Source organism: Mobula birostris, chromosome 10 (assembly GCF_030028105.1).
Source record: "Mobula birostris isolate sMobBir1 chromosome 10, sMobBir1.hap1, whole genome shotgun sequence".
Lineage (NCBI taxonomy): Eukaryota > Metazoa > Chordata > Chondrichthyes > Myliobatiformes > Myliobatidae > Mobula > Mobula birostris.
The window spans coordinates 16,023,347-16,046,327 of NC_092379.1; the positions used below are offsets into that span (position 1 = coordinate 16,023,347).

General features: G+C 41.0%; 2 protein-coding genes across 6 annotated transcripts in view; one reads left to right on the forward strand and one right to left on the reverse strand.

Annotated features, from left to right (window-relative positions):
* LOC140203840 (ryanodine receptor 1-like) overlaps positions 1-22,981 on the forward strand; it is a 575,532-nt gene that overhangs the window by 248,433 nt on the left and 304,118 nt on the right. The gene's annotated exons all lie outside the window — the stretch shown is intronic.
* On the reverse strand, positions 639-22,206 carry msantd1 (Myb/SANT-like DNA-binding domain containing 1). The gene is made up of 3 exons (XM_072271118.1): positions 21,953-22,206; positions 9,659-9,928; positions 639-1,209 (listed from the first exon to the last, which is right to left on the reverse strand). The coding sequence occupies exons 1-3, from the start codon at positions 22,204-22,206 to the stop codon at positions 945-947; spliced, it is 789 nt and encodes a 262-aa protein (XP_072127219.1). The 3' UTR covers positions 639-944.

Genomic DNA, 22,981 nt, shown 5'->3' on the forward strand with positions numbered 1-22,981 from the left:
ATTTATCATATCATTCCTGCTTTTACTATATGTTAGTGTTATTTATTTTCAGTTTTATATGTTATTTGGTATGATTTGTTAGGTTATTTTTTGGGTCTGGGCATGCTCAAAAATTTTTCCCATATAAATTAATGGTAATTGCTTCTTCGCTTCACACCATTTCGGCATGGAAGGTTTCATAGAAATGCTCTACCTTAGCGGGAGAAATACGGGACAGTTGGCAACCCTACGTTCAAGTTCAACAGTGCGTGACAGGGAATGAGAAAAGGTGCAGCTAACTCATATCGTTTCCTCGCGGCCTGGTAGCACATACTTGGCGGCCCGGTGGTTGGGGACTGCTTTATTGAAACAACTGAGGCAATTTTTAAATTATACAAACCCCAAGCTGAATGTACAGATGTACAGTTATGTTTTCTGTTAATTCATCAGCAAGTTATTATTCTGATCATTAGAGTCATTAAGTGATTCAGAATGACTCCTTTAATCACATCAAATTTATTTCTCAAACTTTTGGTTATGAATTCCAAACATAGAGATGAATCTGAACTGATGTCTGAGTGATAAAAGAGATTAAAATAGGGATACAGTTACCCTCAGAAATTGATCAGTACCACTTTGGGCCAAAAAGGTTTGTCTGAGTGCAGGTCGGTGGGACTAGGTGAGAGTAAGAGGCCGAGATGGCCTGTTTCCGTGCTGTAATTGTTATATGAATAATCGACTGTAAGAAATTAAGCAGCACAAAAGATCCAAGGCTCAATACTAAACAGGCAGGGAAACTTTGGAAGGTATTTGCTGCTTTCATCTGATGAAAATTACTTTCATGGAGATATGTCTATACTGATTGTTGGAGTGCTGAAGTGTCACTTATGTATGTGTAGTTGATCACAGATCTGTTAGATTTGCCCATTTTCTTTCAAAAAATGTTGGAAGTAAATTCAGACCTCTTATTTTTTATAAACATTTGGATTGTTTGCACAATGCTGACACACTACTTTTTCCAACAAATGTAACATATGCTGCTGGAGTTGCAAGCTTTGATTTAGTAAGAGAGTTTGTTGATCGAGAATTCTCCGAACCTCTCTGTTTGTTTCTTCCACAGCTGTGCTTATCTTCTTTTGTTCTTCCAGCATTGACTCCATTAGTCTTATACTTTTCTTGTGCAAGTCAGCATTTGAAGCTCTCCTCTTTTTGATGGGTACCAATTCAGTTCTACAGTAAGTAGAGAAGGTGCAGAATACAGGTTCAGAACTCACACTCAAAACTTGTGGTGTAATTAGATTCTTTATACTTTATTGTCGCCGAACAATTGATACTAGAATGTACAATCATCACAGCGATATTTGATTCTGCGCTTCCCACTCCCTGGATTACAAATTGATAGTAAATATTAAAAATTTAAATTATAAATCATAAATAGAAAATAGAAAAATGGGAAGTAAGGTAGTGCAAAAAAACCGAGAGGCAGGTCCGGATATTTGGACGGTACGGCCCAGATCCGGGTCAGGAAAAGCTGTTCCCAAATCTGCTCCCAAATTCTGACTTGTAAAGGTGGGACTTATTGATATATTAAACCACTGTTGTTAAAATCACTTCCACAGAAATTGGACGGATACTGAACCAACTTCAAACAATTGGATGCATATTATTCAGGCAGGCAAGTCTTGGGGTACTGCAAATCATTTCTCTTTCATGGGGTGAAGTAATCAAGTCAGACACAAGGTGGCGCAGTGCAATAGAACATGTTTTTGCCAAGGCCTTAATTCAAATTCAGAAAAAAAAGCTGCAGACACAACAAATGTCAGCCTCTACTTTCTTATTAGTATGAATTTATATGATAATAGCTATCTGTACCCTAGAATCTCATCTGATATTAGGCAGGATCTTGGCATAGAACGAGGGTGATGAGTAAAGTTTTCTTTACTGAATTGACCAAGATTTATCTATTTGTGCCAATTATTACACCCACATTCTGACTGCCATCTGCCCTACAAACATCTAACAAACTACCCACTTCAGTTAAGTACTGCTTCCTAGGGCTAAGATAGGGTTAGCAACACACACACACACAAACTGCTGGAGGAACTCAGCAGGCCAGGCAGCATCTATGGAAAAGTATAAACAGTCCACATTTTGGGCCAAGACCCTTCATCGGGACTAGAAAGGGAGGGGGAAGGTGCCAGAATAAAAAGGTAGGGGTGGTAAAGGAGGATAGCTAAAAGGTGATAGGTGAAGTCAGTGGGGAAGGAAAGGATGTTGGTGGTTTGCCTTGTAACAGCATTCACTGATGCTCCCCCAGCCAAAAGCAGTGCATTAGAAGGAAGAGAATTTTGCTGTCATATCTGCTCCTTTCTGTTATGTCCACATTAATCAATTTGTATACTTTTCCATTCCTGCTCAGCCGTACCAGGAATTGAGTCTCTTGGTCCCTTGCTGCCTCACCACCTTTTTAGGTGTTCAACATTATTGGAGTTCCTGCTCCCCAAAATCCAGCCATGCAAAAAAGATAAACTTAATCAATTTTCCTGGTTAGAGGTTCTGACAGTGCCAAATGGGCCGACAGTCTGCACCTGGCTGAGAATGGGAAAAGTTAGCTGAAGATTTCTCTGGAATGTGTGCCTGACAACATTGTACTATTAATAAGATGTGAATTATAAAAGTAAAGAACATAAATAAAGCATTGAACATTGCAGCTCAGTACAGGCCCTTCAGCCCACAATGGTGTGTTAACCTTTTAACATTTTGTAAGATCAATTTAACCCTTCCATCCTACATAGCCCTCCATTTTCTATTTTCCTTGGAGTTTAATCCAGGTGTTCCATGCACTCACCACTGTGTTGAAACAAAACAATTACTTCTGATATTCCCCCTTATACTTTCCTCCAATCACCTTAAAATTACCTCCCCCCCACCCCCCACCCCCCCAGTGTATTCTGAGAACTGTTTAAACTGCAGCTTGACAGGTAAAAAGTAATAAAGGAATATTTTGCAGATGCATTCAGTGAACGTGTTTTTTTTGATTTCCGCATACAGTTTTAAAGAGAGCTCATTCAGTAAGGCGATATGGTTTGAGTTCAAATATAAGAAAGGTGATTTGATTATCCTGATTATCCTGTAGGCTTCCCAATACTCGGTATGAGGAAGAAGAACAGATATATGGACAGATTTCTGAAAAAAAGCAAAAGTTGTAGTGGGTGACTAACTTCACCAACATTGATTTCCTAAAGAGCAACAGCCTTATGTGAGGCTGAATTTCATCACTGTATTCAGAAGGATTTCTGAACATAATCCAGCTAGAAGGGGAACCATACTAGACCTTGTATGGGGAAGCAGGCCTATCCAGGTGATTGAGGATACAGTGGGAAAAGATTCTGGGTACAGAGATCACAACTCTCAAGTCCCATGACAGTTACATCTGATTGTGGGCATTATTTAAAGGCGAGCAGGTCAGAATTCCAGACTTGCATGGTTCAGTAAGGATGGCAAGGTTATGGAGCCTTGGATGCCATGTGACGTAAGTAAAAGGATGCAAGTATAAGGTTTAGGAAGCTGAAATCAGACTGAACCCGTAAGGAATATATATAGAGCAGTAAGGAATTTAAGCATAGAATTAGGAGGGTCAAAAGGGGCCATGAAGTATCCTTGGTGAGTGGGATTATTCAAAATGCAAAGGTGTTTTACACATACATTAAAAAGTAAAGGAGAGCTAGGGAGAGGGCAGGATCACTCGAGGACAAGGGAAGGATTTTACACCCAAGCCCTGAGAAGTCTGTGACCTGTGGTGTTCTACATGGATATGTACTGGGACTCTGATGTTTGAAAAATAATAGAATATCTAAATGACAGATAATAATTAAAGCAAGTTTTCAGACATCACAAATTTGATGAAGTTCTGGATATTGAAGAAGTTTGCCAAAGATACAGCAGAATTTTAGAACAATTGTGCAATGTGTAAATCCATGTGTGGCCTACACGGAGTTTTTATAAAGTTGCAATACAATTCCAGACCTTTGAACTCAGAGTCTCAACTAATGAAGGCAAGCACGTCTTATGTCGTCTTTACCACCTTATCAACTAGCGCAACATCTTCGAGGACTTGGACCCCAAAATCGTTTTGTACAATCAACACTATTAATGACCTCCAGCCAGAATAAAGCCCATCAACGTAGATAAGGTAATAATCTTTCTCCCAGGGAGTCTAAAACTAAAGAGCACAGGATTAAGGTGAGAGGGGAAAATTTTAATGGGGACCTCAAGGGCAAGTTTCTCCATATAGATGGTGGTAGGTATGAGCTGTCAAAAAGGGTGATAGAGGATGGTGTGATTACATTTAAAGACATGTGGACAGGTGAATGAATAGGAAGGGTTGAGAGGGATATGGTAAATGGTACTAGCTCAGGAAAACATATTAGTCAGTGTGAACGATTTCTGATGTAGAGCCTGTTTCCTTTATGTTCCAGATTAAATAAATTAGCACCAGAATAGAAATTGAGAGTATTTCTGAAAAACAGTGCTTAGTATTAGGTTCTGTGACAGCTTTCCCAACATTCTGTGTGAATTACATGCAAACCATTGAAAATAAAACATGGGGCTGAATGGCACAATTCTCTGCTCCTTCGAATGCTCCACCATTCCATCGTGGCTGATTTATTATCCCTCTCCACCCATTCTCCTATGTTCTCCCCATAACCTTTGAAACCCTGACTAATCAAGAACCTATCAACCTCCATTTTAAATATACCCAGTGACTTTGCCTCCATAACATTCCGAGGCAATGAATTCCACAGATTCACCACCCTCTGGCCAAAGAAATGCATCCTCATCTGTTCTAAAGGGAAATCCTTCTATTCTAATGCTGTGCCCTCTAGTTCTAGTCTCCCCCCACTACAGGAAACATCCTCTCCATATCCATTCTTTCATAGGCCTATCAATATTGGATAGCTTTCAATGAGGATTTCTCCCCCCCCCCCACCCCCCATTATTCTAAATCCAGCGAGTATAGGCCCAGGACCATCAAACATCTTCATTCCCCTGATCATCCTCTGGACCTCAAGTGCCAGCACAACTTTTCTAAGATAAGGGGTCCAAAACTGCTCACGATACTCCAAGTACAGTCTGACCAATGTGTTATAAAGCCTTACCATCATATCCTTGCTCTTCTCGAAATGAATGCTAACATTACATTTGCCTTCCTTATCATTAACTCAACTTGCAAGTTAACCTCTAGGGAATCTTGCACAAGGACTCTCAAGTGCCTTCGCACCTCAGATTTAAGAATTTTCTCCCCAATTAGAAAGTAGTCTATGCCTTTATTCCTTCTACCAAAGTGCATGACCATCGACTTCCCGACACTATATCCCATCTGCCTCTCCTTTGCTCATTCTCTCAATCTGTCTGTCCTTCTGCAGTCTCTTTGCTTCCTCAACACTACCCGCCCCTCCAACTTTCTTTGTATCCTCTGCAAACTTGGCCACAAAGCCATCAATTCCATCATCCAAATCATCAATATATAATATGAAAAGAAGTGGTCCCAGTACATACCCCTGTAGAACACCACTTGTCACCGGCAGCCATCCAGAATAGGGCCCCTTTATACCCACTCTGCCACCTGCCAAACAGCCAATCCTCTACCCATATTAATAACTTTCCTGTAATGCCATGGACTCTTCTAAATAGCCTCGTATGGCACCTTATCAAAGGACTTCTGAAAATCCAAGTAAACAACATCCACTGACTTCCTTTCTCTTTCCTGCTTGATATTTCTTCAAAGAATTCCAACAGATTTGTCAGACAAGATTTCCCCTCAAAGCAACCATGCTGACTTTGTCCTAGTAGCACACTCAAAACGCTGGAGGAGCTCAGCAGGCAGCGTCTATGGAAAAAAGTACAGTTGACATTTCGGGCTGAGACCCTTCATCAGGACTGGAAAAAGAGATGAGGAGTCAGTAAGAAAGTGGGGGAAGGGAGGAAGAACCACAAGGTGATAGGTAAAACCGGGAGGGGAGAGGGGTGAAGTAAAGAGCTGGGAAGTTGATTGGTGAAAGGGATACAGGGCTGGAGAAGGGGGAATCTGACAGGAGAGGACAGAAGGCCATGGAAGAAAAAAAGGTGAGGAGCACCAGAGGAAGGTGATAGGCAGGTAAGCAGATAAGGTGAGAGGGGGAAAGTAGGAATTGGGAATGGTGGTTTTCCACAGGTTCAAAAGAATCGATGATCCTACCATCAGGTGGGAGGCTACCCACAGAGAATACAAGGTGTTGCTCCTCCAGCCTGAGTGTGGCCTCATTGTGACAGTAGAGGAGGCCATGGGCTGACATGTCAGAATGGGAATGGGAAGTGGAATTAAAATGGGCGGCCACTGGGAGATCCCGCATGTTCTGGCGGACGGAGTGTGGGTTATCGGTGAAGCAGTCTCCCAATCTACATCGGGTCTCACTGATGTACCCAAGGCCACATTGGGCGCACCGGATACAATAGCTGACCCCAACAGAGTCACAGGTGAAGTGTCGCTTCACCTGGAAGGACTGTTTGGAGCCCTGAATGGTAGTGAGGGAGGGAGTAGGTGTAGGGGCAGACATAGCACTTGTTCCACTTACACGGATAAGTGGGTGAGGACAAGGGGAAACCCATCCCTGGTGGGGTGGCAGGAGAATTGGATGAGGGCAGACGTGCACGAAATGGAAGAGATGCTGTTGAGGGCAGCATTAATGGTAGAGCAAGGGAAGCCCCTTTCTTTGAAGGAGGAGGACATCTCCTAGTTCTAGAATGAAAAGCCTTCTCTTGAGAGCAGATGCAGCAGAGACAGAGGAATTGAGAGAAGGGGATGGAGTTTTTACAAGTAACAAGGTGGGAAGACATATAGTCCAGGTAGCTGTTAGAGTCAGTGGGTTTTAATAGACATCAGTAGATGAGCTGTCTCCAGAGATAGAGACAGAAAGATCGAGAAAGGGGAGGGAGGTATCGGAAATGGACCAGGTAAATTTGAGGAAGGTAGAGGCAAAGTTAATGAAGTCGACAAGCTCCACATGTTTGTAAGAAGCAGCACCAATGTAGTCGTCGATGTAGCATAGGAAAAGTTGGGGACTAATACCAGTGTCGGCTTGGAACATAGATGTAGCCAACAAACAGGCAGGCATAGCTGCAACCTGCGTGAGTGCCAGTGGCTACACCTTTTGTTTGAAGGAAGTGGGAGGAGCTGGAGGAGAAATTAAGAGTGAGAACAAGTTCTGCCAGACAGGGGGGAGTGGTGGAGGAGGAGAACTGGTTGGTTTGGTAACCAGAAAGAAACCGAGAGCTTTGAAGCCTTCCTGGTGGGGGATGGAGATGTATGGCAAATGCACATCCATTGTGAAAAGAAGATGTTCGGTACCAAGGACTTTGAAATCGTTGAAAAGATCAAGAGTGCGTGAAATGTCATGGAAGTAGGTAGGAAGGCACTGAATGAGGAAGGAACTATCACCGAGTCGAGGTATGCAAATATAAATTCAGTAGGGCAGGATCAAGCAGAAACAATGGGTCTACCAGGACAGGCAGGTTTATGGATCTTGGGCAGGAGATAGAAAAGGGAGGTGCAGGGTGAGGGAACTATGAGGTTGATGGCAGTGGATGGGAGATCCCCAGAGTTAATAAGGTTGGTGATGGTTTGGGAGACAATGGCCTGGTGCTCCTTAGTGGAGTCCTGTTCAAGGGGTAAGAAGGAAGAGGTGTCTGACAGTTGTCATCAGGCCTCAGCAAGGTAGAGATCAGTGCACCAAACTACTACAGCACACCCTTTAGCAGGGGGTTTGATGGTGAGTTTAGGATTAGTGCAGGGAGTGTGGAGAGCAGTGCATTCAGAAGGAGTAAGGTTGGAACTTGAGGGAAGACTTTGCCCTGCTTTATCATGTGCTTTCAAGTGCCCCGAAACTTCATCCTTAATAATGGATTCCAACATCTTCCCAATCGCTGAAGTCAGACAAATTGGCCTATGATTTCCTTTCTTCTGGCTTCCTCCCTTTATAAAGAGTGGGGTGACATCTGAAAATTTCCTGTCCTCTAGAACCATTCCATAATCTAGTGATTATTGAATGATCACTACTAATGCCTCCATAATGTCTTCAGCTACATCTTTCAGAACCTTGGTGTACAGTCCATCTGGTCTAGGTGACATCTACCTTCAAACCTTTCAGCTTCCCAAGCACCTTGTCTTTAATAATAGCAACTACACTCACTTATACCCCCTGACGTTCTCAAATTTCTGGCGTATATACTAGTGTTTTTCACAGTAAAGATGAATGCAAAATACTTAAGGCATTTGTTTGTCCACCAATGCTACCTCTCCAGTGTCATTTTCCAGCTGCCCAATATCCACTCTCACCTCTCTTTTACTCTTTATATATCTGAAAGTAGTATTTTGTTATTATTGGCTAGTTTACCTTCATTATTTAAGCTTTTCTCTGCTTCTGTTCTTCAATTGCCTTCAATTGGTTTTCAAAAGTTTCCCAATCTTCTAACTTCCCACTAATTTTGTTATATGCCCTCTCTTTTGCTTTTATGCTACCTTTGACTTTCCTTGTCAGCAACAATGGCCTCATCTTCCCTTCAGAATATTTCTTCATCTTTGGGTGTGGGTGTGTATATATATATCCCATCATCCCTGCTAGTGTCCCCTTTCAAAGAACTTTAGCCAGCTCCTCTCTTATGCCTATATAATTCCATTTGCTCTACTGTGATACTGATAAATCTCACTATCTTTTCCCTCTCAAACAACTTTTTCCAGTGTATTGCATAGGAACAGAGGAGTGTTTACAAGCTCCTTGTGAAGATTTTGTTGACTCCCTTTAAAAATTAAGTTTTAAAAGAAACTTGGTGTAACAATATTTTCTCTGAGGTCTCACTCTTAACTATCCAGCTTGAATCCAAATTTTGACTGGTGCCTTAGTCATTCCAGTCATTGTAATTTTATCAACAAATGAAATGGAAATAATGGCTGCTAATCAAAACCATTGTAACAACCCCTAAATTCATAAGTAACTTGCTATTCCATATGGGGAGAAAACAATTGAGAGCGGAGTCCCATTAAACCCAAATCATTCCAGTCTGACACACCAGTCCATAGACTCCTCTACTGTCACAATGAGGCCACGCTTAGGTTGGAGGAGCAACACCTTATATTCTATCTGGGTAGCCTCCAACCTGATGGCATGGACTTTGATTTCTCAAACTTCCGGTAATTGTTCTCCTGCTTTCCTTCACCATTTCCCATTCCCATTTCCTCACTCACTTTATCTCATTACCTGCCCATAACCTCCCTCTGGTGCTCTTCCACCTTCCCTTTCTTCCATGGCCTTCTATCCTCTCCTATTAGAATCTCCCTTCTTCAGCTCTTTTTCTTTCACCAATTGACTTCCCAGTTCTTTACTTCAACCCCTCCCCCACTCCTGGTTTCACCTATCCCCTACTACCTGTACTTCTTCCTCCCCTTTCCCCCACCTTCTTACTTTGGCTTCTCGTCTTTTTTTCTCCAGTCCTGAGGAAGGGTTTCGGCCCAAAACTTCGACTGTTTATTCTTTTTCACAGATGCTGCCTGGCCTGCCGAGTTCCTCCAGCATTTTGTGTATTGCTCACTCCAGTTTGGGATTGATCCCGTAATTAAAATGTCAAATTATTACGTTTGGCTTACCTCAGTTGTGAAGAATGAAAACTAGATGAATTTTCTGTGAGGTCAGACTCAGAAGAAGTTCCCTCAGATATCACGACATCATCATTCGGAAATGTTTGTTTCAGTGAGGGTGATAGAGTTTCTGATTTGGTTGCTGAAGGTAATTGTATTATATCCTCAGATATACCGGATTCATCCTGACCAGAGAACTGAGCAAGCATCCTGTGGATAGCTTCATAATAGGGCCAGTATGAAGAGGAAGCTGCACTTCCACACGTAGCCTTGAGTTTTCTAGTTGAAATATGAAATATTAGTACAATGTGTTAATCATAAAGCTCAAAGAAAATAAGTTTAGTATTAAAATTTCATTAATAAGGATATTACATTACATAATTAAATGTTGAAGTTTTATTAGTCTATAAAATTAAATCAAAAGTCATCTTGTCTGCCACAATGAAAGAGTAAGATTCAGAAGGTAAAGAAGTACCCTTTGTTTCCCGTAGGTTTTAACAATGCAGAGGTCATGCAGTTGTAGACAATATAAAGGAATAGTCCTTGTACAGTTAACATGTACTGTATATTCAAAGTAGTAAGATTCTCAAATGACTGCAATAAAATCATAAACTTTCAATGTACATGATAATTTGATAAACAAAATCATGATCTGAGAAGCACGTAGGCAGTAACCACTGATTATCATTTGCAGTAATAAGTTAGCTAAAAAAAGTGCATGAACTTGCAGCATCCATAATTTTCTTACATTGAATCGTAATTCTGTGTGTGGAATAGAGTCCGAGAGTCATAGAACACACTAGCAAGCCAGTCAGCATTACTCATCCCATGTTGACCACGATGCTGATCTAAACCGGTCCCATTTGTCTGCGTTTAGTCCAGATCCCTTTCTAAGCCTTTCCTATCCATGTGCCCATTCAAGTGTATTTTAAATGTTTTAATTCAACCTGCCTCTACCAATTTGGCAGCTTGTTCCAAACGTACACCACCTGCTGTGTGGTGGGAAAAAGTCTTGGCTCTCACATCCCCTTTAAATCTTTCTTCCTCACCTCTAGTTTAGACTTGCCTGCCCTGGGGAAAACTGTGACTATTCATGAATTAGTTAGATGAATGAAACTGGTTTGTGTGGTAGATTTTCTGCTTGGAAGAAAATCTATGTCAGTAACACTGTTAATAATGTCAAGTGAGTACAGACCCAGAGCTATCAAACATTCCTCATATGTTAACCCTTTCATTCCCAGAATCATCCTTGTGAACCTCATCCAGGCCCTCTCCATTCCCAGCACATCTTTTCTTAGATGAGGAGCCCAAAACTGTTCCTAAAACAATATTCAGGATGAGGCTTCACCAGTGCTTTATGAAGACTCAGCATCACGTCTCTCCTCTTGCATTCAAGACCTCTTGAAATGAATGCTGGCACTGCATTTTGCCTTCCTCACCACAGAGTTAACCTTCCCTTTGCATCTCAGATTTTTTGATTCTCTCCCCCATTTAATGTCTGTACATTATTTCCACTATGAAGGTGCATGCATTTTCCAAATTGTATTGCATTTGCCACCTTCTTGCCCATTCTCCTAATCTGTCCAAGACCACCTGCATCCTACCTGTTTCCTCAACACTACCTGCCCTTCCACGAATCTTCATATCATCTGGAAACTTGGCAACAAAGCCATCTATTCTATCATGTAAATCAGTGATATACAGCATAAAAAGAAGCGGTCCCAACTCCGATCCCTGCAGACCACTACTCATGGGCAGCCAACCAAACAAGGATGCTTTAATCCCAGTCACTGCCTCCTGCCAATCAGCCAATGCTCTAACTATGTTAGTAACTTCCCTGTAATAGCATGGGCTCTGAACTTGGTAAGCAGTCTCATATGTGTGCACCTTGTCAAAGGCCTTCTAAAAGTCCAAATATACAACATCCACTGCATCTCCTTGATCTATCCTATTTGTAATCTAATCTACTCAAAGAATTCCAACAGGTTTCTCAGGCAAGATTTTCCTTACGGAAACCTGACTTAGTCCTATCTTGTCACCAAGTACTCCATAACCTCATCCATAACAATTGCTTCCAACATCCTCCCAAACACTGAGGTCAGACTAATTGGTCGATAATTTATTTTCTGCTGCCTTCCTCCTTTCTTAAAGAGTGGGGTGAGATTTGCAAATCTCATATGTTGGAGAGTTGGGGGGTGAGGGAGACTATGGGGTAGAGTGAGGATTTGGGGATATTAGAGGGAGTAGGGCCGGTGAGGGGGACTATGGGGGAGATTATGGGGCCGGTGGGGGAGACTATGGGGGAGAGTGGTAGTGGTGAGGGAGATCACAAACTCTGCAGAGGCTGGAAATCCAAGCAATAAACACAAAATGCTGGAAGAACTCAGCAGGCCAGGCAGCATCTATGGAAAAGAGTACAGTTTATGTTTCAGGCAGAGTCCCTTCAGCAGGACTGGAGGAAAAAAATGGAGTAGAGTTAAAAGGTGGGGGGGCAAAGAAACATAATGTGATGGGTGAAACCAGGATAGGGTGGGATGAAGTAAAGAGCTGAAAAGTTGATTGGTGAAAGAGATACAGGCCTGGACGGTGGGGTGGGGGTGGAATCTGATAGGAGAGGACAGAAGGCCATGAAAGAAAGAAAAGGAGGGAGGAGCACTAGAGGGAGGTGATGGGCAGGCAAGGAGATAAGGTGAGAGAGGGTAAAGGAGTATGGGGATTGGTGAAGGGGGAGGGGGGAGTCATTAGCGGAAGTTCAAGAAATGGATGTTCATGCCATCAAGTTGGAGGCTACCCAGACGGAATATAAGGTGTTGTTCCTCCAACCCGAGTGTGGCCTCATCATGACCTGATAGAAGTGTATAAGATGATGAGAGGCATTGATCATGTGGACAGCCAGAGGCTTTTTTCCCCCAGGACTGAAATGGCTAACATGAGGGAGCTTGGAAGTAGTTACAGTGGGAATGTCAGAAGTAGCTTTCCACACAGAGTGTGGTGGGTGCGTGGAATGCTCTGCCAGCGACAGTGGTGGAGGCGGATACAATGGGGTCATTTAAGAGACTCTTAGATAAGTAGATGGAGCTTACAAAACTCGAGGGCTATGTGGTAGGTAAATTCTGGGCAGTTTCTAGAGTAGGTTATGTGGTCAGCACAACATTGTGGGCAGAGGTCTGTACTGTGCTGTAGAGTTCTATGTTCTGAATCGTGAATAGTTACTGAAATTTGCAGTGGTTCAGTACTAATCCCTTTTCTTATCCAGAAGAGTAAAATAATGAGGTAGTATACAGATAAAGGATTTAAAAAGTATTAGCAGGTAATTAAGTCGCCCAAGTACAGAGAAAATTATTATGCTGAGAATAAAGCTAATAGAGTTAATCAAACATATAAAGGGAAAATATTGTCATCTCAATCCAAAAAAAATTCAAACAAGTTAAATGGCAAACCATGCAAATTTTTCCACAATGTAAATAAGATCTTTAATTGACTTGCAACTTCAGAACTATTGATTTTTTCAAAGCAGAGAAGGAGACATTTAACCCATAAACCTTAGTACCAGTTCAAATTGCATCTCAGAGCTCTCTGTTTTAATTCTGCCTCTCTGGTTGTCTCCCACCGTTGCCTATGAAGAGTTTGTATGTTCCCCCTGTGGCTGTGTGGGTTTCCTCTGGATCCTCCAGTTTCCTCCCACAGTCCAAAGACATACCAGTTGGTAGGTTAATTAATCATTGTAAATTGTCCTGTGAATAGGCTAGAGTTAGACTGGGGGATTCTGGGTGACACGGCTCAAAGGGCTGGAAGGGCCTACTCCGTGCTGTAACTCAATAAAAATAAATAAAATATACTTCTAATACCTAATTCTCAAACAATTGACAAAATAAGTTATTCTCTTGTTGTCAAATGTTGTGGATCTTTGTTGGACTGCCCCTAACTTTGTCACTGGTGAGGAATACAATTGTTCTTAGGCAGGTCCCTGGAGGTCATGATTTTTTCCACTCATTTCTGTGGGTTCTCAAAATAATAGGGTCCCATAGACTTTGCATAATTGGATTTTGTAGTGCCCGAGAGGGTAGATCCACCTGCTACCAACACCAAGATTCTCAATGCCATTACAAATGGTCCTCCTCCATTCTGAGTTGTGATGAGCCAACAATTCCATTGAGTCAATGAGAAAGTTTCACCCTTCCATGGAAATTTTGGCTCAAACCTTAAATAATTTCCTGTGTCCATCTTTCGTCATAATGGATTTCTGAGCAGAGTGCCTATTTTTTTGGAGTTTTGTATCGAGCCCAAAAAGCCTTATGAAGAGCCCATTGAGTACTGGTTCCCTTATCCTAGCAGTATATTTGGATGGTTCTATAGACACCTCACTGATGCTGGCTCTCCAGTGTTTTGATATGCCTGCAAGTAAGCACTTGTACAATTCAACAACCAAAGGCTTCTCTTGTGTCCTGAGTGTTTGCCTTTAAAGACAAGTGGTTCATGAGAAATGGGAGCCAGGCCACATTTACCAACCTCTTGTCATGGACTTCCATTGTTGGTAATCATTGTGCAGAGGAGGCAGGTTGGCAGGCGACCTTTTCTTGTAGAAATGAGCCAGTGATGACTTTGAGCTCGACCTCCAATTGCACACATGTGCAAGCACCATCTGCACATTGATGAGTGAGGTGGGATTGACTTTGGTTCTAGGGCGGGGACAAAGTAGGTGCAACAGTTTCTCAGTTGTACTGACAATTAGTCTCATTGTTGAAAGTAATGTGCAGCATTGTAGTGAGAAACACTGAAAGAAGAAAATATTGAAAAACTGCAAATGGTGGAATATTAGCTACTTGGCAGTCCTCTGAGACCTTTCCTGAAGCTAGATGCAAAGATCTTGGTTGAAGCCCCATCAATTTCATCTTGCACTTCTCTTAATAATCTGATATCTTCTGTAAATCTTATTAATAATCTAATAACCTAATTCTCTTAATAATCCCATTAGGTCCTGGGGATTTATCCACCTTAGTGTTCTTTTAGAAAGCCAACACTACCTCTTACTATATCTCAAAATACACTTCGTATTAGCATGCTCCAGACTGATCTCATCGTCTTTCTCATCCTCCTTCAAGGTAATTACTGATGCAAAGTTCCCATTTAGGACCACACTCACATCCTCCATCTCCAAGCACATGTTCCTGCCCTTTACCCTTAGTGATCTTACCCACTCCCTAGTTATCCACTTGCTCTTGATGTATGTAGAGAGTGCCTTGGGACTCTCCTTAATCCTACTTGTCAAAAACTTTTCATAGACCTTCTTGCCTCTGCTAATTCTCTTAAGTTCTTTTCTATCTTTATAATTCTCTAAGGCTCTGTTTGATTTTTTTTTAATTTTCTAAACCTTTTCATGTTTTCTTCGTGTTGGGCACGTGGCCAGGTGGTTAAGGCGTTCGTCTAGTTATCGCAAGGTTGCTAGTTCGAGCCTCAGCTGTGGCAGTGTGTTTGTGCCCTTGAGCAAGGCACTTAATCACACATTGCTCTAGTCTGTGCGAGGAGTGGCGCCCCACACAGACTTCCAGTCTGCACCTTGTAAGGCATGAAAATGCCCGACGCAGGCCTCTCATGGTCTGAGTCAACGTCCCCTCCCTCCCCTTCTTTACTAAATTTATCCACTTCCCCATTCAAGGTTCCCTTACCTTGCCATCCTTGTCCTTCCTTCTGACACAACATACCTGTCTATTGTATTTCTTTATTTTCCTGTAAAGGCCTGCAAGAAATTGAATCTTAAGGTGGTATATGGTGACATGTACACTCAGGGTCACTTTATTAGGGTCACCTGGTCACCTCAATAATGCAAATATCTAATCAGCCAATCACTTGGCAGCAACTCAATGCACGAAAGCATGCAGACATGATCAGGAGGTTCAGTTGTTTTTAAGACCTAAAATCAGAATGGGGATGAAATGTGATACAAGTGACTTTGACAGCAGAATGCTTACGGGTGACAGACAGAGTGGTTAGAGTATCTCAGAAATTGTCAATCTGGAATTTTCACATGGTCTCTAGAGTTAACAGAGAATGGTGCAAAAAAAACATCCAGTGAGCAGCTGTTCTGCAGGTGAAAATCCTTTGTTAATGAGAGAGGTCAGAGAAGAATGGCCAGACTGGTTCAAGCTGTCAAGAAGGCAACAATAACTCAAATAACCACACGTTACAACAGTGGAGTGCAGAACAGCATCTCTGAATCCACAACACATTGAACCGTGAAGTGGTTGCGCTACAGCAGCAGAAGATCACACTGGTTTCAAATTTGGTGGCCATTTTATTAGGTACATTCCTGTACCTAGTAAAGTGGTCACTGAGTATATATCTACTTTCATAATAAATTTACTTTGACTGTCCTGGTCTCTCTTCAGTTGGTCATCACACACCCTCCATATATCAGATGTGAACATGCCCCGAAGTTGCTGTTCCTGCCTAATACTCAGCAGGTCATAGAACATCTATGGAAAGGAATAAACAATCAACATTTTGGGTTGAGACCCTTCATTAGGACCAGCCATTCCATAGATGCCACCTGACCTGCTAAGTTTCTCCAGCATTTTGTGTGTGTGTTACTCTGGATTTCCATCTGCAGAATTTCTTGTGTCTTTGAAAGATTTTTTTTTGTTTAAACACACAAGGAGTGATTGAAATTTGAAACACATTGCCAGAAGTGTAGGTGAAGTCAGTTACAATCATTAAGATATATTTAGACAGGCATTTATACAGACAGGTCTTAGAAGAATATAGACCTAGTACACAGGCAAAAGGGATGAGTATAAATAGGCAAGGAGTTCAGCTACACACACAAAATGCTGGAGGAGCTCAGCAGGTCAGGCAGCATCTATGGGGAAAAAGTAAACAGTTGATGTTTCAGGCTGAGACCCTTCTTCAGAAAAGATGAGAAGTCAGAGAAAAGGTGGGGAAAGGAAGGAAGAAGTACAAGGTGGTAGGTGATAGGTGAAACTGGGAGGGGGAGGGGTTGAAGTAAAGAGCTGGGAAGTTGATTAGTGAAAGAGATAAAGGGCTGGAGAAGGGGTAATTGACAGAAGAGGACAGAGGCCATGGAAGAAAGGGAAGAGGGAGGAACATCAGAGGGAGGCTATGGGCAGGGAAAGAGATAAAGAATGGTGAAGGGACGGGGGGGGCGGGGGCGGGAGACAGTTACGGGAAAATCAAGGTCGATGTTCATGCTATCAGGTTGGAGGCTACCCAGATAGAATATAAGGTGTTGCTCCTCCAGCCTGTGTGTGGCCTCATCGCAGCAGTTACAATCAATCTTAGTAATCACCCCTTGAGTGTGTAAAAAAAGTTCAGCATGAACTTGATGGGTCAAAAGGCCTGTTTTTACTACTTCTAGACTCCATAACCCTGAAATAATTAGATACCCAAAACTGCAGGAAAATCCTATTATCTCCTTCGCACACATATACATCAAGAATTCTAGTTTTGTCTTCTTTATGCAGTTCTGCTTTTGAATATTTGTATCTATATATCCATTCTATACTACTTCTTTCCATTTAACACTTAAGTTGTATTTCTATCATGTCCTCCAAAAATAAACAGAGCTTGCTTTTATCTTGATACCTCTAATAAATGAAAGGCACCCCAAAATGCTTCCTTGATATTTAAATTAAAAAGCAGTCCTACAAATGGCAATGAAAGAAGTGGCATAATAATTTGTTTTCATCTGTTTTAAGATACACGTTGGATAAGGTTTTTGAAGAGATTTCTTCCACATTTTGATATGGTAAAAAGGAATACTTATGTCAACCAGAAACTAAAATCAGTTTAACACCTCATAGAAACACTTCTAACAAAGCCACAACCTTCACAGCCCAGATAATGTAACAGGTCAAGTAATGTGTAGGAGGGGAGAAATTGTCTTGAAGCCCTGCATCAGTCCTAAATTTATAAAACATCAGTTAAGCACAGCTGGAATATTTGTACATTCCTAATAACACACATTAGGAAAGATGCGATTGCACTGGAAAGAGTGCAGAGAAAATTCACTACAATTTGAATGACCTTAAAGTGTATTAAAGTAGATAAATACCCAGAGTCTGACGTACCCAGACATTGTGGGAAGCTAGCGAAGAGGTTACTGAAGCCCTTGCAGAAGTAGTTTGCTTCATCTTTGGCCACAGGTGAGGTTCTGGGGTACTGGAGTATCAGTGTTTAAAAGGTGTAGCAAAAACAAGTCAGAAAATTACAGACCGGTGAGTCTGACATCAGTGATGCAAATTCTGTGCAACAGGATCTACCAACATTTGGAGAGATGGCATCCAATTCAGGATAGTCAGCACACAAGCTAACGAATTTTTTGAAGTTCTTTGAGGTAACCAAGAAGGCAGGTTGAGGATAGGATAGTGGATGTTATCTTTATGAATTTTAGCAAGGTACTTCATAGTAGGCTGGTCTGGAATGTTAGATTGCATTGGATCCAGAGGGACATAGCAGAATGGATTCATAATTGGCTCAGTAGTAGGGAGCAGAGGGTGATGGTCAGGGATTGTTTCTCAGACTGGCGGTCTGGGTTTAGTGGTGTTCCATAGGGACTGAAATCTTTGTTAGTGAATGTACAAGACATGGTTAGTAAGTTTGCAGCTGATACTGAAATAGGTGTTGTAAACAGTGTAGAAGATCTACAGAAGGATTTTGATCAGCTAAGGTACATGGGCTATGGATTGACAAGTAGCTTTTAATCCAGATGTTGTTCTTTCTCGCACCTTGTGGCACATCAGGCAGCATTTTGCCGTTTCCGTACTATCTGACTTTTTTTTATACGAGGCTGAGTTACTAACTCGACACTCAGCCCAGTGCAGATGGAAAGCGTGGAAGGAGCCAGCCAGATTTGAACTGGGACCATTCACATTGAAGTCCAGTGCTGATAACACTGGCTTAATTTCAATCCAGATAAATGTGAGGTATTTTGTTTTAGAATATCAAAGGGTTTATACAGTGAGTACTAAGGTCCTGGGAGTGTTATGGAACATGATCAACATTTCAAAGTCACCTAGATAGGAGAGGTTTAGAAGGCTGAGTCAAAAGTGGACAGGTGAGATTAGCTCACCAGGCAGTAGTCAGCATGAACAAGTCGGCCAAAGGGCCTGGTTCAACGCTGTATGAATAAAAGAATACCTGATGGTGCTTTAGCTACAAGGAGAGATTAGATAGACTGGTTTTCTTTTTACTTAGAGCAGCAGTTGAGGACGGACCAATAGAGGTGTACTAAATTGTGAGAGGCAGAGATAGAGTAAATAGGAAAGGTTTTTCCCCCATGGTGAAGATGTCAGAAAACAGAGAACAAGAGCCTTAAGGTGAGGAGTAAGAAGGGACCTGAAGAAGAAATTTCTCACTTCAAGGGTGTTACCCTCTAAGCGCACTGGCTGAGGCAGGTGATCTGATTAACATCATCTCAAATGAAATTTAGTGGTTTCATAGATACCAGGAAAAGTTGTCTTAAGGCAACAGCCTTATTGGCATTGATCAGCTAGAAATTTGGGTGGAGCAACGTCAGGTGGAATTTAATCCTGATGAATATGAATTTGTGTGTCTTGGAGGGTAAGAAGGATAGTGCATACACAGTAAATTATAGGAACTCTAGGGAGTATTGATAAACAGAGAGATCTTGGAGTGTAGGGGAATTACTAGGACAGGCTGGTTTGAGATATCCAGGAATTGGATTTGTTAAATTGTGATTACTATCATCACATGTACTCGGTACAGTGAACACCTTGCTTTTGTATACCATCCATGTAGATCATTTCATTCCAACAGGGAAAGCAATCACAGAAAGCAGAATAAAGTGTCACAATTACAGACAAAGTGCAGAGTGAGCAGACAATATTGTGAAAGGCCATATCAAGGTAGTTTGTGAGGTCAAGAGGTCAGTTTACTGCACTAGGGAACTGTTCAAAGGTCTTACAATAGCTGGATAGAAGTTGTCCCTGAGCCTCAGTACCTTCAGGCTTTTGTATCTTCTGCCCGGTGGGAAGGGAGTTGGAAGGCATGCAAAACAAAGGTTTTCACAGTGCCTCAGTATATGTGACAATAATAAACCCATTTTCCAAGTTACAAGTCCAATTGAGTTTAGTTATGAGAGGAAGTTACTGACTCTCCCTCTCTAGAACGAAAGCTATGAAAGGCCTGGTCACTGAGGAGGTGCAGCATTTCAGAATCCTGATGGTTTCCTCCTTAGTGCATGCAAGATGTGAGCCAAGGGCCAGAGTTTGCTGTGGATGGAAGTCAGGGTGGGGAACCCCAGAGGTCAGCAATGAGGGTAGTTTTGTGGCCAGACCTGGGTTCAGGAATGCATGTACATCTCCTGTTCCTTTCAAACTCAAGTGTTCACAGGAAAACTTATTATACCACAATGTAATGTGTTAAAAGAAAAAGATGAAATTGAGGTGTGTTTGGGGGTGTAATAGGCGGTAGTCTAGACAATCCACTTGTACAGTACTGAAGGAGTTTTACCAAAGATAGATTTCTGGACAGATAGGGTTTGAAAAGAGAGCAGTTGTTATTGAGCTGGGATAATATCAAAGGATGGAGCAGGCTGCAGGAGCCAGACGGCAGCTTGCTGTCCCTTGTTTTGTGTTTGTTTCGAGATCAGCGTCTTTCAATCCAAAAGCTGTGCAACGGAAAAATTGATTTTTGTGTACATGTGGCAAAAAAGCTGTATGCATTTGAATTGATAGTCTATAATTGTGTCAAGTTCTGGGTGGAAGGGGGATGACTGGAGAGGCTACCGCAGGGTCATGAGTGGTCAGACATGTGTAAGGCCCGAGGTCACCAATAGTAAGGTGGGTGTGTGAATACTAAGAACACCAACATAAATGAGTAATAGACATTGTAAAATCTGACACCCTGTCACAAACATAGAACAAAACCTGATTAATGGCTGCTTTGGTGTGTGGATCTCGTTTGCACAAACAGTTTTAATGTGAGCACTGTACAGCATACAGACCTTGGACAAGAGTCTGTGGTACCAGCACACAGACATAACACAGTTTATGATGAAATTTCATTATAATATACAGAAAGTGATGCAATACCATAGAATTTCTATCAGAATCAAGTTTATTATCACCGGCATGTGACGTGAGATTTGTTAATTTAGCAACAGCAATTCAATGCAATACATAATCTAGCAGAGAGGGAAAAAATAATAATAATAAATAAAACATAATAAGTAAATCAATTATGTATATTGAATAGATTTTTAAAATGTGCAAAAACAGAAATACTATATATTATAAAAAGTGAGGTAGTGTCCAAAGCTTCAAAGTCCATTTAGGAATCGGATGGCAGAGGGGAAGAAGCTATTCCTGAATCGCTGAGTGTGTGTATTCTCTAAGTTTTTTTAAACCAAAAACTTAAGAATAATAGGGGAGATTTTGTGCTTAACAATTCTAACTTACACTTCAAGGAAAAGCTGCCTTACAATTAACAAATCTTCCAGTATAGACTGCTGGGAAAATTCACTTTGTGAGGTCTTGTACATTAAGAAGCTGAAGGTATAAAGAGGTTATCAAAACTAGCTTTGTTCAATCAACAAGGTCGTGCTCCAGATTCAGTTTGTTAAAACACCAAAAACATTTTAAAAACATTCCCTTTCTGAATACTTCTGAAACATGTAAAATGGTTTTAAAATGTAAACATATTTAAATGAGATGAAAGATAAAAAAAATACTTGGGGAAAAAAACTAAAATATTTACAACACTTCCAGTTTCAAACACCTTCACCACTTCAAATAATTTAAATTAGCAAGCTGCTAGAGGTTTATATGTAGAAAAAAAATGGCAAGATTTGAAAGAGTAGTTCTAAGTCTTAAATCATTTATTTCCATTAAAATCAATGAGAAAATATCTCTGATGCATACTGTCCAGGCAAGTTCTTATTATAAGTGATGTTCCTCATTGAACACCCTAGTGACTCCAATGCTGGAAGGCAGTTTGGTGGCTCTTTCCGCTTGGATTTTGAACACAGATACACGGAATTCCAAATGTTACCATCAGTTTTGCAGAGAAATGACTTGGTTTGCTGCAAGTTTCACCATTATTACTCTGCAAAATCCAGGCCGTTGCTTTCTAAATTCTTACATTAAACACTCAATAAAATTTCCATGTTTTGTAGCTGCTCTAACAATAAAAGGAATGTTGCCATTTTCCAGAGATATTGATTATTCTTAGAATTGATGAGCAGTACCAATATAATACAGAAAATAATTCTCATAGAAAGCAATACCTCAGGTTTAATACACTTTACAGTACGATTATAATGCTTACCTGTACTGAAAGGTTAGATTAGTAACTTTAGTTCTTATTTGATCTTTATCACGGTTTATCCCAGTGGCTTCATAAAATTCTTCAGCTATCTTTTCATATACTTTAGCATTTCTCTTGGCTGTTCGAAGATCTGATAAATACTCATTCCATATACGTATCAGAACACTTGTTTCAACCTCAGTCCAGTTGCTTGATCGCTTTGGTTTGTCTATTTGAGCAGCTGATCTATTGCTGCCACTGTTACAAGCTGCCATTTTGGAAATACATCAGCGTATCCGTGAGGAGAAGCTTTAAACATCTTATCTCAGAGTTCATGACTGATGGCTAATTGAAAAGCTTTTAAATTCTGGCAAGCATTTCTAAAACCCTTTTAGAACACATTCAAAAGGTTTTAGATAAAAGGATTGATGATGGATGACTAACATAATTTCTTTCAAGTAAAAGCTTTTGGATGAATGCTTCTAGAGTGTAACTGCCTGAAAAGGGTGCAGGATTTTGGCATTCCATTCTGTATTTAAATACTTAAAGCTTTTTCAGCTGGTGCCTGTTAGCTCTTGATGTAAAGTGCCTGTTGCCAGGGTAACATTGTATCAGTGATGGTCTAACACTGATGATGCTACTTTTCTTAAAAGCTTTTAATTGGTTCCCTTCATGAAATGAAGGTCGCTCTTAAATTCTAAAAGCTTTCAATTGAAACCATTGAATTAGCCATCTGTCAGAAGTGTAATTGGTGTAATTAAGAGATGAAATCCTGAAATACATTTATTCCACGTGACTGGCTACATTGTGCTCAGTTTCAGTCAGATCAATGGAACTTAATTTCAGAGAATACTAACATCATAGTATGAAAAACAGTAATTCAGTTTTACTGTTTGCCTGATGCATTGAAAATATCATATAGATTTTTGATTCTAATTGTGACTTGACATATACCTTCTGGGCGATTTTGACACCAGAGCAGGTTCTAATGAAAAATTGCAACAATTGTTTTATAGTAAATAATTTCAAAGGTTCAAAGTTCAAAGGTTC